At 56.4% G+C, this 15,272-nt stretch overlaps 1 protein-coding gene across 1 annotated transcript in view; it reads left to right on the top strand.

The window, feature by feature from the left end:
- Positions 1 to 7,072, top strand: part of C23H6orf132 (chromosome 23 C6orf132 homolog) — a 34,813-nt gene extending 27,741 nt beyond the window's left edge. Inside the window, exons 4-5 of the mRNA XM_027524545.1 lie at positions 1,184 to 4,631; positions 5,230 to 7,072. Coding sequence (XP_027380346.1) covers positions 1,184 to 4,631; positions 5,230 to 5,347 — 3,566 coding nt within the window. The 3' untranslated portion in view covers positions 5,348 to 7,072. The remainder of the gene's footprint in view (positions 1 to 1,183; positions 4,632 to 5,229) is intronic.
- The last annotated feature ends 8,200 nt before the right edge of the window (positions 7,073 to 15,272 follow it).

Genomic DNA, 15,272 nt, shown 5'->3' with positions numbered 1-15,272 from the left:
CCGGGGGATAGGGATTTGAGCCTCTGGGGCCAGGGTGGAGGACTCAGTATCTCTCTAGTGCCTGAATCATCCAAGTCAATTCATTTCTACACACCCCATCCATCCGGCAGTCCAGAGTCCATTCCAGTTCTCTGTGAGGTTCTCTGGGTTCTTGGTAGATTCAGGATCTTTAGAAAGCAGGAGTTGCTCACGCAGATTTCTTCCTCCCAAACTTTCACCCAAACTTCCTCACCGAGGTGTCCAGGCCCCTACTTCCATCCATGACTTCCTATCTTTCCCAGCTTCCCCGTCTTATGCAGAATGAAAAGTTAAGCACAGGTGGTAGTAATCAAAGTGATTACCATTCTCTGGACCTAGCACCTGATATGGAGAAGGCAATGGCACCCCACTCTAGTACTCTTGCCTGGAAAATCCCATGGATGGAGGAGCCTGGTAGGCTGCAGTCCATGGGGTTGCTAAAAGTCGGACACGACTGAGCAACTTCACTTTCACTTTCCACTTTCATGCACTGGAGAAGGCAATGGCAACCCACTCTAGTGTTCTTACCTGGAGAATCCCAGGGACCGGGGAGCCTGGCAGGCTGCCATCTATGGGGTTGCACAGAGTCGGACACGATTGAAGCAACTCAGCAGTAGCAGCAGCAGCACCTGATAAGCTCTTTCCATGCTTTTACATAAATTCTCTTAATGCTCACAACAGCTTTAAGAGGCAATTGCTGACGTTATTCCCATTTTACAGATAATGAAACTGAGGCTCAGCAAGTTTAACCAGTGTGTCCAAGGTCACACATTTAGTAAGTGGAGAGCCTGGATTTGAACCCTGGCGTTTCTGGCTTTGTACCAGCTGAGGCACCTGTAAGAAACACCCGGTGCACTCCAAGGGGCTAACTGAAGAGAAAAGGGATTATATATAGGACTGTGAGCAGGGCAGAGAAGCGTGAAGCCTGAGCCTTGGAAGCCAATGGAGAAAATTCAGCACAGGCTCCAGAGGCTGTGCCAGGGACAGGCAGGGGCAGGGGTCCCTCCCTGGAAAGCAGAGGGTCCCTCCCAGGAGAGGTCAGGAGACTGGAGACATGGCTGCTTCTCGCTTGGTGTTCACGAAACCAGCCAGCTGCTCTCTCAGGAGGTCAGCAAGCCCGCACTGCCCACTCACCCTCCTCACCTCTGCCTCTCCCTCCTTTCAGGCACCAGCACGCTCGTCAATGGCAACCTCCGACTATACAGCTCTGTGGGGGACCTAAGGCCTGGGCACTATGGCCAGGACTTACTCATCCCCCCACCTCCTCCAGGCCCAGCGCCGGCGCCACCCCTAGGCGCTCTGCAGCCTCCAGAGTTCTCACCGCCACCTCCACCCTCCACAGCTCCCCCACCTCCTCCCCTGCTGGAATCACCACCCCCACCCCCACCCAGCACAGCCCCAGCTCTGCCCCCAGGAATGGGGGCCCTTCCCCCGCCACCCACCGTTTCCTCCCCATCCACACCCACGCCTCCTGACTTCATTCCGCCCGCCCCACCCCAGGCCGTTCAAGCCCCACCTCTACCCCTCTTGCCAGCCCTGACACCCCCAGCCCCAGGGTCTCCTCATACCATGGGGACACGCCTCTTCCCCGCTGGGGGTGTCACCAAGTGGAAATCGGAAGTGGCGCTGAATGGCAGGCAGCCAGAGGCCCCCAGAAGCAGCGCCCCCAGGAGCCCTGCTGAGCCCACGGAGGCCCTCCCAGGTCCGGAGTCCCACCTCACCTTCCCCCGGTCATTCAAGGTGCCTCCCCCAACCCCAGTCAGGACTTCGTCCATCTCTATTCCAGAGGCACAAGGGACTCCTCCTGAGGACAAAGAGTCCACCAAGAAGGGCCCCATTCGACCCTCACTGCCTCCCAGCTTCCATATCCGCTCTGCGTGCCAGGCCTACCCCGACAGGGCTGCTGAGCTAGCGCTCCCCAAGGAGCCCGGTGCTGTGGCACCGGCTGGTCCGAGGCGGGGCCAGCCTCAGGTCCAGAGCAGTGAACAAGCCGAGACGCCACCTCCAGCCCCTCCCCTGCCCCCTCCTGCACCCCCACTCCCTCCGCCAGCACCCCCGCTGCCCCCAGCCGCCCCTCCTCTGCCACCTGCTGAGAAGGCAGCCCCTGCACCTGCTGGCTTGATGAAAAGACCCAAGTCTGGCTCTCCTGCTCCCAAACCCAAACCTGAACCCCCCAGCCCGGAGGAGACAGCGTCTTCGGAGCCCATGGACTGGCGGGACCCCAGCCAGATGGCAAAGCTGCGGGACCAGCTGTCAGCCTATCTTTGCGGCTCCAGGAGAGAGGACCGGCTCGCCAGTCACAGACCAGGTCCAACGGCAGCCTCTCAGGAAAGAGAGGACCACAAGCGTCCCAGCTTGCCTGCGAAAGAGGCGCCCCCGAGTCTGCTACAGAAGGAGGCCCCCCCGAGCCCGCCAGAGAAGGAGGCCCCCTCAAGTGTTCCTGAGGAGAGTCCCTGCAGCCGGCCAAAGAAGGCTGCCACCAGCCTGATCCTCCCTCCTGTGGACTACCTCCCCCAAGACGCACCAACTCCTAGCGTCTGGGAGATCCGGAAGAAGCTGGAGGCCCAGCTTTCCTCATTAGCTGAGAAGGAGGCCAGGCCCAGCAGAGGGTCTCTGCCTCCCAAACCTCAGCCAGAAGGGGGAAGAATCTTTGAAAACAGAGATGATAACAGCAAATTCCCCAAGCCTGTGGCCAAGAATCTGCCACCTCTATCCACCACCCCTCTGCCAAACACACCACTCCAGTCCAAGGTCACACCTGGACCAGCCACCTCACCCAAGGCCACACCTGAACCAGCCACACCACCCAAGGCCACGCCCAGACCAGCCACACCACCCAAGGCCACACCTGAACCAGCCACACCACCCAAGGCCACACCTGAACCAGCCACACCACCCAAGGCCACGCCCGGGCCAGCCACACCACCCAAGGCCACGCCCGGGCCAGCCACACCACCCAAGGCCACACCTGAACTAGCCACACCACCCAAGGCCACGCCCGGGCCAGCCACACCACCCAAGGCCGTACCTGGACCAGCCACAACACCCAAGGCCACGCCCGGACCAGCCACACCACCCAAGGCCACGCCCGGACCAGCCACACCACCCAAGGCCATGCCCGGACCAGCCACACCACCCAAGGCCATGCTTGGACCAGCCACAACACCCAAAGCCGTACCTGGACCAGCCACAACACCCAAAGCCACGTCTGGGCCAGCCACACCACCCAAGGCCACACCTCTACCCATCACATCTTCCCAACTGATAGCAGAAAAGAACCTGGTCCCAGCTGGGCAGTGGGAGAAGCCAGAACATGAAGAACTTGCAGTGCCCTCCAAGCCAGAGGTAGAGGGGCACTCCTCAGAGACCAGTAAGCCTCCTACACAGGGAGCCCTCTCATCTCCAGCCTTCCCCCCAAAGATATCACCTGGGCGAGAAGAGGTGCCGTGTCTCTACAAGCCCCATTGCAGCCAGAACAGCTCCAGCAGAGAGGTGGCTGTGGTGATGCCCACCCTGTCCAGAGGAGAAGCTGCAGGGTCAGGCAAGCCTGTGGCGGTGAAGGAGCCCCAGGAGCTGCCACCCAAAGCCCCAGTCTCATCCCAGGCTGCTGACGAACTCCTCAGGCACCCGGTGACGGGGGAGGTGGTGGAGAGGGGCTCCCCGATGGCCCTGCTCCTTGCGGCCAAGCAGAGGGCCCAGAAGGGGAGGCCCAGGGGGGCCGCCCTGGGCCGGTCCTCCCTGCCAGGGAGTCTCCAAGGCCCCAGCCAGCCCAAGGCAGGGTCTGATACCATCTTGTACAACGAGGGCCAGCCCAACTCCTTCACTGTGGTCCCCAAGGTGTCCAAGGAGACTGAGAAGGTCCCCCAGCTAACCTCGCCAGGACAACCCAAAGGACTCTGTCAGTGGGAACTCCAGCCCCGCAGGGACCCAGAGGACACGGAGTCGTGCAGCGGGCCCAGCTGGACAAAGGTGAAGCCCCAGGCCTCCGCGGCCTGGGAGAGACCAGCGCCCTCCAGCCTCCTCCAGGGCCGCCTGCTGCCCAAGTCTTTCTCCTCCCCTCCTTCTCCTTCCCACAAGCCAGAGGAAGACAAGGAGGAGGAGTTCAACTTTGAGGTCATCCCGCCGCCGCCAGAATTCAGCAATGACCCCGAGCCCCCGGCCGCCCCCTTGCAGTATCTGGGGCGCCGGGGTTCGCCTCCCCGGAACAATTTCTCAGACTTGGGGCAGCCCGCGAATGCGGGCCCACCCCGCGTCTTCTCTCACTTCGCGGATCCAGGTCCAGCCCGGGGCCTAGAGCGCTTCTCCGGCGTGGGTGGGGGCCGCTCGCTCATCAAGAAGCGCCTGTACGTCGGGGAGCCCCACCGCAACCCAGGGCCGCCCCGCGGCGGCACCGGCCGCAGCCTGAGCTTCCCCAACTGCTTCGGGCCGCAGCCCGGGGGCCCCTTCGCAGCGCCCAGCGGCCCAGAGATGCGGCGCGTCAACTCGGCTGGCCGCGGGCCCCCCGGCGGCCTGCACTCGCGGAAGGTGTCCCTGGAGGCCCCTCGCGGAGAGGCCAAGTACAAAGCTCTCGGCGGCGGCGGCGGCGACTACGGCTGCACGCAGGCCACCGGCAGGTGAGCAGCGGGCTGGGAAAGCAGGGGAGAGGGGAGCTGAGCAGGGAAGGCAGGGGAGACGGGGGCTAGGCAGGGAAGGCAGGGGAGAGCGGGGCTGGGCTGGGAAAGCAGGGGAGAGGGAGGCTCACCCCCAGACCACCCGGAGCTGGCCAGGCTGCAGCCATCAGCCTGGACATTTGGTTTTCTCCCTCCTGGCTCTCAGGGCAGAGAGAAGGGGCAGGAAGGCCCGCTTCCCTAACACCCACTGTCTCCTTTGTCTTCTCTCTCCTGACTCCGTCTTCCTAGAGTCCCCGTGTGGGGTCGGGGAGAGCTGAGTGGTCCTTGAGTGCTGAGATTTCCCATCACCGAGTTGCATCCAGAGCCAGGCTAGGAGGGAAGGGTTCTGAGAAGGAGGGTATTGGGCATGTACTCTGGCAACAGGGCCTGGACAGGAGGGAACCCTGTGGCTGATGAGTCAATACTGGGGTTCCACTGGGGAGGATAAGCCCTGGGCTTGAGGGGCAGCTCCATCCTTCCTCTGATGGCCCTGGGGAGATTCTCGGGGTGATGGTTAACCAGCTGCAGATACTAACCTCATCTCTCTCCTGCTTCCTGCCAGGTCTCCCCACAACAACACGCAGTACGGAAGCTCCATCAACACATTCACTGTGAGGCCTGGGACCCGCCATCCCATCTCCTATGCCTACTCAGGGGCCCATTGGAAGGCCGCGTCCTGAGCTCAGGGTTTTCTCAGCTCTCCTGCAAGGGGTTGGATCCAGGCGCTTGTTTTGGTGGGGTTGGGAAGGATGCAACTGGTGTTAGGTGGCCTCACTCAGACACAGAAGAGTCTTTGTTTCCCAAAGACAGACAGATGGACAACGAGTGAAGCCTTGGCCCCAGGAAGATCAGGATTGGACTTCTGTTTCCCAAAGCCTTGGTGTGGCTGTGGACTGTCTGCAGAAGAGGATGGGAGGGAGGAGAAGGGAGAAGAGAAGGACCTTTAAGGACCCAGAGCCTGAGTTTTCACTATCTGGGACTATTTGCTTTAGTAGGGCTTACTGAAAGCAGCTTTCCAAGCAGCCCTGCTGAGCAGGTTCTAAAAGGAAGGGCAGGGGCACTGGCTCCCAATGGGAACCCAATGGGAACCCATCAGAATGGCTGTGGTTGCCGGTCAGGCTCTCATGAGGGGCTGGGGACCAGCTCTGTCTGGGTGGGGGTGCAGGGTGCTACAGGTTGCTCTCAGCTTCCACCTGTCCACCAGTTGCCAATCCAGAGGTGATACCTGGGGTTGCTGGTATGAAAGCCACACTGAAGTGGGATCAGGAATATGCAGGCACAACAAGTGGGGAAGGTACCGGAACAAAGTGCTTTGCACTGTCCATGAGTGGGGATGGGGGAATTGGTGGTTCATTTCTCCCTGGCCTTGAGCTACAGAAGGGCCTAGAGAGGGGAGACTTGGCAAGTTTGGGATGGAAGGCACGGTGGAGGCTTGCTTTTCTACTCAGACCCAGGCAGCCATGATTTGGGGGGTTGGGCCCAAGGAGCCAGAAAGCCTGGGGCTTGACACCAAAGGCCTTGAGTGGTGGTCAGGTCCTGTATGGGATTTGGAGGGGCATCATCCCAACCACCCCTCCCAACCCCAGGACTACAGGTCCCCAATATTATTGAGGCCTTGTGATGTGTAACCAAGATGCCAGAAGGCCTTGGATAGTAGAAGGCGACAGAGATGGGGATAGAGGTCTGAGAAGAGTTTGCTGCGAGTAGGGACCGTGATTTGGAAAGTCAAGAGTGCAGGACCAGGCCCATTCAGAGCAGGGAAGCCTGATCAGTAGGGTGACCATTTGTTGTTTGTGGAAAGTCTGGATTTAGGCCTGTTTTCCAGTGAATTAGAACCCCTTCCACTTTCAAAAAAAGTCCTGGTGTAGATGGTGTCTGGCCATCAGACATATCAGGGAACAGTATTCCTTGGTCCATCTTGTCTTCAGGTCTTGGGGGGTTGAACTCCTGGGGCCAGGCCAAGGCAGGCTACCTGGGTGAGGGGATAGGGCAGGGGGTGCCCACCTCAGAGGAGCAGGCTGGTGGGGGCACCCAGGAAGCAGTTCCCTTTGGGGGCACGATGTTGGACCTCTGATGTGTGCTAACCACTCACAGTACCAGGGTAGAGGGTAGCAGATGACCACTTCAGGGAAAGAGTGCTGGGGTGGGCAGGTGCTCTGATGGGGCAGGATCTGGTCACCTGTGTCTAAAAAGCCAACCGCACCCCAGTGCCAGCACTGGCTCTATATATATGTATGTATTTCCCCCTGTACAATGTTTTATACAAGATTTCACTAATTTATCTGCTATGTTAAGGCTTGAGGGGGGGGATGTGGACTCCCAGCTGTATCTTGCTCTGGGGTTGGCAGGGAAGGACTGATTCTCTCTTGGCTTGGAAATAAACAGGCCAGTCTGGATAGCCTCCAGCCCTGTGGCTGCAGATTGATGACTGAGACGTCCTGGGCTGTGACGAGAGGTTGGGGGAACTCAGCTGGGGAAGGCCGAGCACAGGGTGGTGGCTGAACTGGAGCCATTATGCTGGGCCCAGCTCTCTCTTCTGACCCTTAGGTTTTCTCATTCTCCAAGTCCTTTCAAGGGGAGGGAGTAGAGCTAAAGTCTGGTGATAACAGACTGTGCCCCAAAGCAAGTCTCCGAGTCTCTGAACCTCAGTTTCTTCTTCTGTACAATGGATGTGATAACCTACCTCATGAGGCTGTTGTGACAACTAGAGACAGTCGTGCATTCATTTAACAGGGATCTGAGTGGCCACGAGATAGCAGGCACTGTGCTTAGCGTGGATATACAGCCATCAACATTGACATGCCTCTTACCCATGGCAAGACTGTAGTCTCGTGGAGGAGAGAGAATGGAAGGAACGCACGGAAACAGCCTCTATTATACAGAACGGTAGGGAGGGGAGAAAACAGGGACTAGGAGAATAAGTGGAGGGTGCGGGAGAGGAGCGGGTTGACTGTGACTGGCTGGTCAGGGAGAGGCCTCTTGAAAGGGTGCCCTTCATGGGATTCCAGCCAAGCATCCAACATGAATCTGGTACTCAGTAATTGGTTTTCCATAAAGCATCTTTAACTTCCCCAGAAGAGGAAACTGAGAACCAGAGGTCATCTCAGGACCGTGTGAGGGAGAGGGTGTGCTTGTTGTGTTTCCTGTGTCTGAGCCTTTTGTTGGGGGGATTTCTGGGAAAAGGATGCTGGGAGGGTGACTCACTTGTCCAGCAACTTGGAAGGGCCTCCCCTCTCCCATCCCGGGGCTCCCTGGTTCTCTTGTCTCTCACCATCCACACCCTGAACTGTGAGCAAGGATGGGGCCCTGCCTCTGGCTGCTCTGCGGGAGGGGCAGATCGAGGAATCACCTTGAGTCATCTCTAACTCATCTCGAAAGTGACCGGGATGGATGTGTGCTGTGTGTGTGTGTGTGTGTGTGGTTTTTTTTTTTTTGGAAAAAAAAAGGTTTTGACCCTGCTGCATGGCATGTGGGATATTAGTTCCCCGACCGGGGATTGAACCTGTGCTCCCTGCACTGGCAACAGAGTCTTAACCACTGGACCACCCTGTGTCTGAATCTTAAACTTTGTTAGTCCCAGATTTCTTTAAAGAGCTGTTGAGAGCTATGGATGCTCACCCCAGAAAGACGCCCCCACATGCATTTTTACACGTTATTTCAGACACTCCACAGATCCCCCCAGACTGGGCTCCATGGACTTCACGCTGAGAACTCCTGATGAAATCATGGTCGTGGCAACCACCAACAGTGTACTTAATTTTGACAGTTTGGAAAATTCATTCCTTTGCTTGTTTACTCCCGACAGCTGTCTAAGGAGTGCCGGCCTCAAAATACTCCTACTTCCATGCTGATGAGAAAATTCGGGCTCCAAGAAGAAGAGTGAATTGTTCAGAATAGCCCACCTGCCTCCAACCTCTGCTCCTCACCGCTGCCTGCCTCCCACCATTCCCACGTTTCATCCCTCTCCCAGTCACATCACGGCCCCCCCAAACTGTGTACCTGTCAGAGCAGGGAAGGGGGAGGGCCTGAGGAGGGAAAAGCTAATAGGCAAAGTTAATGGCTGTAGGTGGCACAGGTGTTCCTGGATCGGGGTGGTCGCACCTTGGTTTCTGGAGCCTCCTCACTGCTCCCTGGATGTGGCCCAAGTCCCGGTACCCAGAGCCACCCCCCCCCATCCCCCTTTGAGGCCTGGCCCAAAGCAGCAGCGGGTCTGGTCCTGGGGCCTGCAGTGATGTCTGAAGGGCCCTCTTCTCCCAAAGGAGAAAGCACGGCTTTCTCCAGGGTGGGGTTTCCTGGAAGCAGAGAGGCCTCCTCCCACCCCTGCCAGAGGCTGCAGGAGAGAGAGGTGCCTTCCACTGGGAGGCGTGAAGGGGTGAGCGGAGGCCTGCCCCCGCCTGCTCATCCCCCACCTGCCTCCCCTCGGCGGCCTGTGGCCACTTTCATCTCTGCAGCTCGAGGGCAGTGCTGGTTTCCCACCATGAGTCAGTTAGCCGCCCGGAACGGGCGGCCCCTGAGTCCAGGCAGAGGAGCTGGGCCTCCTCTTCCCGAAGGCCCGGGGCTGGCCGGCCGCTGTGGACCCGCTGCTGGGGCCTCTGGGGGCGCTTTTGGCCAAGAAGGTGAGAGAAGGAAAGTGCGCTTCTGGGAGCAGGTGGAGACCCAGGCAGTGCCTTGCGGATGCTCGTCTTTACCGGAACGGTCCTGTGCTCCTGCCCAGTTCTCAGAGCTCTAGAACCGTCGTCAGCACTTGGCGCAGGGGAGCCTCTCCTGCTCCCCTCCTTGAGAACTGCTCTCCGAACTCCTACAGACGGTTCTCTGAGGTTTCCTGTCCTTTAGGAGACCTGTCTCCTTCCTTCCTCTGCCAACCAGTCTTCCTTCTTAGCGTCCGTGTCAGGAGACTCAGTGGCACCCCCGTCTGGCCTGCACCCGAGCTCCCCATTGCTAACTTGAAAGTACTCTGTCCCCGGCCATTTCCCTGTGGATCCTGCGGGCCACTCAAGTTCGGCCTCTCCTCTCCCCTCCTTCCTTCTCACACAATCGTGAGGCCAGAGCAGCCAGACCGATGGCTTCACTATCCGCCCCTCAGCTTCCTCAAGGCTGACTTGCTCTTCAAGGCCCAGCCAGCCCCGCGCCGCTCGGAGACCCCTCTGTCCTCCACACCGTGGCACCCACTTCCCTTGGCTGGCTCATCCTTCAGGCCCCGCCAAACATCCCTCACGCCCTCGGCCACCTCAGCTCCTGTTAAAGCTACCGGTTCCCCTCACGTGGTGTTCAGACGCTCTACGTCTCCCTCCCCCAGCAGCCTGTTGGCTCCACAAGGACGCCTGTCTTATTCATCACAGTATCCCCAGCATCTCAGGCTGCTCCTGGGCGCACCAGGTACTAATATGCGTTTGTTGAATGGCTACCTGTTAGTATATAATCAGATGCTGTCATGCACTATTTAAGTTCCTTGAGGGCAAAGGCCACGTCTCCTATGGACTCGTGATCACACAACCCTCTGGTTTTGTTTTTTGGTTTTTTTTGGCTGCACTGGGTCTTAGCTGCAGCATGCAGGATCTCCGTTGTATTCTTGGGGATCTTTCGTTAGGGCACATGGACTCTCTAGTTGTGGCATGAGGGCTCTATAGTTGCGACACCTGGGCTTAGTTGCTCCACGACACATGGGATCTTTCCGGACCAGGGATCGAACCTGCGTCCCTTGCATTGCAAGGCGGATTCTCAACCACTGGACCACCAGAGAAATCCCAACCCTCTTGTTTCTAGATGTCTGTGACCTGATCTAATGCTGAGGTTCCTGCAGGATGTAAAGTAATGGTTTTAGGGATGGGCCTCGTGGGTTTCATCATAAAGGCATCAAGATGCCTTGAAGAGGCTCCTGCCTGGTGCGCTGAAACTTTGATGCCCTCTAAGTGGAGGCAGAAGGCGCTGGGTACTACCAGGTGTGGTCCATCTGGTCCTCAGAGGGCTAGGCGTGGGAGCCTCAGATGACCCTCGTATCAGGTCAGGGCTGCTGCCCCCTGGAGCTGCCAGCGCCAAGCAGCCCAATGACCCACACTCCACGTTCACTCCCCTTCTGCCCTTCCATCCTCAGCACCGTGATCGGTCTCCAGCCTGTCCCTGTGCTACCAGCGTCACCGGGAATGTTTCTGTCAAATGTGGGCCGGACAGTGAGAAGCAGCAGCACCCCTGGGGGCCAGGGTGGCAGAAGCCAGTCAGGATCAGTCTGTTCACTGTCCCCCCACTCCCATGCCACAGAGCCCTCCCTCAGGAGGAAGCCTTACAGTTCGAGGGGTTTGGGTTTGTTTTTGCTTTTTTTCAACCCCCTGTTAAACAGCGAGCTCCCTGCTCAAGGTTCTCGGCCTTAGGAGGGATCCACACACAGAATGGGGACCCAGCGACATCGCCGTCTTCCATTTCTCCCACTGCAGTGTGGCATCATGTTCCCGGTGCCACTGAGGTGGGATGTTGCTAGAGGTCCATCTGTGGGGCATTCCCTTCTCATCCCTGAAAACTGTATTTCTTCCATCTGTCTTCCCCAGACGGAGCCTCCAGTCTCCTTTAAGACTTCCCCCAGGAGAGGTCTGTCTCCTGCCACTTCGTGTCACTGTCCTTTGTTTTCTGAGCCACTCAGAGAGGGTTTAGTGGGCACCTGCTTCCTCTCTTTCTCTCTCTTGCTCTATCTGTGATCTTCCTGCCCTTTGGTTCAAAACTTTCCAGCATTTGTTCCAAATACCCGAGGCAGCACAAACCTAATATCCCACAGTGCTAGAGGGCTGCACAGTACAAGGCAAGGAGCCACCAGGAATTCCCTGGAGATCCAGTGGTTAGGACTCCATGCTTTCACTGCCAAGGGCCTGGGTACGATCCCTGGTTAGGGAACTAAGATCCACAAGTCACCCAGTACAGGCAGAAAACAAACAAAGGCAAGGAGTTGGGCAAGAGGCTCACAGTCGAGTGCAGGACACACACACACACACACGCACACAAATAACTAGGATATAAAGCAAGACATTTCAAAGTTCTCCCACCCAGGGGAGCTGGGTGGCCAAATAGAGCAGGTGACCACACGGGACACGCTGCTGGCCTAGCACCACGGGCGGCCCCCCTTGCTGGCCTGTGACTAGGTCATCAAGGCCGCCCTCAGCCCTGTGGCCCCAGTGGGAGTTCATGCATGAGCGGGCAGAGGAAGGAGGGCAGGCATCTATTTATCTGCTTCCTCTACAGTGTCTGACACGCAAACCCTTGGGAAAGGGTACCTGTTATTGCTGATGCAAACACACACACTGCTGTTGTCTTCGATGACCTGTCCTGGCCCTTTAAAGCTGCCGTTGACATTCACTTTAACCTGATCTCTCCAGGCAGAGTGGAGGGGAACGAGGAGAGGAGTCTGTGTCATAGCACTGTTGTCCTTGCCCAGAGGTCTAGGCTGAGTTGCTGCGTGTGAACCTCATGTGTACATGTGAAGTTGGCTGTGCGTCGAACCAGCAGGTGGCGCTCTGCTCACAGGTACCTGACCTCAAGCCCAGAAAATGACGTTCATGCTAAGGTTGACAGGGCTCCCCTTAGGATCCAGTCACTGAGCTAAGTGCTGCCCCATCTGCCAGTATTTCCCAAACTCGAGCTGCATTAGGTATATTGGAGGATTTGTGAAAACACAGATCCCTGGGGCTCATTCCCAGCACTCCTGATTCAGTGAGTTTGCTGTGGGTCCTGAGAATTCACATTTCTGGTCATGTACAGATGTGAGAGTTGGACCATCAACAAGGCTGAGTGCCGAAGAATTGATGCTTTCGAACTGTGGTGCAGGAGAAGACTCTTGAGAGTCCCTTGGACAGCAAAGAAATCAAACTAGTCAATCCTAAAGGAAATCAACCCCGAGTATTCATTAGAAGGACTGATGCTGAAGCTCCAATACTTTGGCCACATGATACAAAGAGTCAACTCATTGGCAAAACCCTGATGCTGGGATTGAGGGCAGGAGTAGAAGAGGGTGACAGAGGATGAGGTGGTTGGAAGGTATCACCGACTCAATGGACATGAATTTGAGCAAACTCCAGGAGATGGTGAAGGACAGGGAAGCCTGCGTGCTGCAGTTCATGGGGTCGCAAAGATTCAGACACAACTTAACTGAACACAAAGTTCCCAGATGGGTCATCCCAGTCCTGATGACCCAAGGACCACACTGTGAGAACTGCTGTGGTGTAGTATCTTATTTAATCATCCCACGCCTCTCTGGGAAGGCAGCATCCAATTATCAACGAAGAAACTAAACTCCCAACAGGCCAAGAGATGTGGCCTAAGCCACATGGCGGAGGACAGGGAAGATCCAACCACCTGGGGCCCCGCCCTCTGCCTCAAGGGCCCTGTGGCTGGGGTGGCTGACAGCACCCCTCCTGATTCCAGTAGGGCAGTAAGAAGAGAGAACAAGGGAGGGATAAGCAGGGTGCTGAAAGCAGGCATGAGGCGTTGTTAGTCTGGGAGGCATTCCTGGGGGTCCAGAGTGTTTTAAAAGCACTTTCCTTCTATTGAAATATAGTCTGAGGGACTTGTCTGGTGCTCCAGTGGTTAAGACTCCACACTCTCAATGCTGGGTTCAATTCCTGGCCAGGAAACTAGATTCCCACATGCCACAACTAAGACCTGGTACAGTCAAATAAGTAAATATTTTAAAGAAGAAAGAGAGAGGAAAAAAAACATATATATATAGCCTCATAAAACTGGCCAATGAGCACTCACACCGCGGACCCTCCCTTTTCAGGACTGACGCTCTGGCTCCCCCTGCTGGCAGAGATGCTGCAACTGTTTGTGCTCATCCGGGTCCCTCCACATGGTCCTTTTTCCATGTGGCTGACTGCCCTTTCCATTAGAGAGCCACCTCACCCAAGGTCATGTCGGCTCCCTGGAGGCAGCCCATGTTTGTTGATGGTTCCTCCTTCCAAGCCAGGACAGCTCTGAAGACTCCTCACAACTCCTGGGCTCCCCCAGGGAGGCTGGCCTTCTCTCCCTGCCCTCCCTCACCCCTCCCTACTTGACAAGTATGCATCCTAAAGGCTCTCCCCAAACATGTCCTGTACACAAATCACAGTGTCCCAGGAACCTGTCCTGCCACAACTGGTCACACACCACGCACTGTTCTGAGCATTTACACATATTATTTCAAGGAATCCTCCCAGGGACCCCAGGACGTAGGTATTTCTATTATCTCCGGTTTACAGATGAGAAAAGTAACTTGCCTAAGGTCACAGAGCTAGCAAGCTGCACAGCCAGGATTCCTATGCAAGCTCTGAAGTGTTACACACACTGTCTTCTAGAACATTTCTGTGGTCTAGCTTCAAAGAAATTAAAGGAATCAGCCAAAGGAGATTTATTCTGATATGAGAGGGGGGAAAAAGTCTTGACTGCTCCCAATTCTTTTCAGACAGCTCTCTCCGATGTCTGAATATGCAGCCCTGGTGCCTAATTTTAGTTCAGTGGTTCCTAAGGTGAGGAGGGGTGTAGCTCCCTGGGGAACTTTGGCAACGTCTGGAGATATTTATTGTGGTGGTTGTTGTCAGATCTGGGAGAAGGGACTTCCCTGGTGGTCTAGTGGCCAAGACTTCTTGTTCCCAATGCAGGGGGCCTGGGTTCAATCCCTGGTCAGGGAACTATTAATAGATCCTACATGCTGCAACTAAGACCTGGTGCAACCAAATAAATAAATTAAAAACAAACAAACAAAAGACCTGTGAGATCCTAAGGGCATTTAGCAGGTGGAGGTCACAGTTACTATTAAATGTCCTACAATGCAAGCAAATCTCGCCCCAAATATCAGTAGACTACAATTGTGTGTGTGTGTGTGTGTGTGTGTGTTCCTCTGTCCATGGGATTTCCCAGGAAAGAATACTGCAGTGGGTTACCATTTCCTCCTTGAGAGGATCTTCCCGACCCAAGGATCGAACCCACGTCTCTGCATCGTGGACAGATTCTTTACCGCTGAGCCATCAGGGAAGCCCAGACTGAGGTTGAGAAACGCCATAATCTGGCTTTAAAGCCCAGTCTCCCCGCTGCTTTTACCCTCAAGGACTCCCAGTTTGATGCCCACTAGAGAGCAGGCAATGGCACCCCACTCCAATACTCTTGCCTGGAAAGTCCCATGGATGGAGGAGCCTGGTAGGCTGCAGTCCATGGGGTCGCTGAGGGTCTAGCGACTTCACTTTCACTTTTCACTTTCATGCATTGGAGAAGGAAATGGCAACCCACTCCAGTGTTCTTGCCTAGAGAATCCCAGGGACGGGGGAGCCTGATGGGCTGCCGTCTATGGGGTCGCACAGAGTCGGACACGACTGAAGTGACTCAGCAGCAGCAGCAGAGAGCAGGCTTTGGTGGAGGTGGTCAGAGATGTTTGAGCATTGGGGTGGAGAGAAGGTTGGGAAGGCAAACGTCCTACCTGCACATCTATCTAGCTAGTAGTCACAGGCAATGAAATCCCAGAGGCATAAAGCCACTTGTCACATTCATGCTTGAAATAGCAGGAGGAGGTTGGAAACCACCTGTATGACCCTCCACTTGGAATGGGTTAAACAAGTAAGCCATGGTAGAGCCATACAATGGGACACGGTACAGCCA

The sequence above is a fragment of the Bos indicus x Bos taurus genome, chromosome 23 (assembly GCF_003369695.1).
Source record: "Bos indicus x Bos taurus breed Angus x Brahman F1 hybrid chromosome 23, Bos_hybrid_MaternalHap_v2.0, whole genome shotgun sequence".
Classification (NCBI taxonomy): domain Eukaryota; kingdom Metazoa; phylum Chordata; class Mammalia; order Artiodactyla; family Bovidae; genus Bos; species Bos indicus x Bos taurus.
This window is presented reverse-complemented; position numbering and strand designations above follow the sequence as displayed.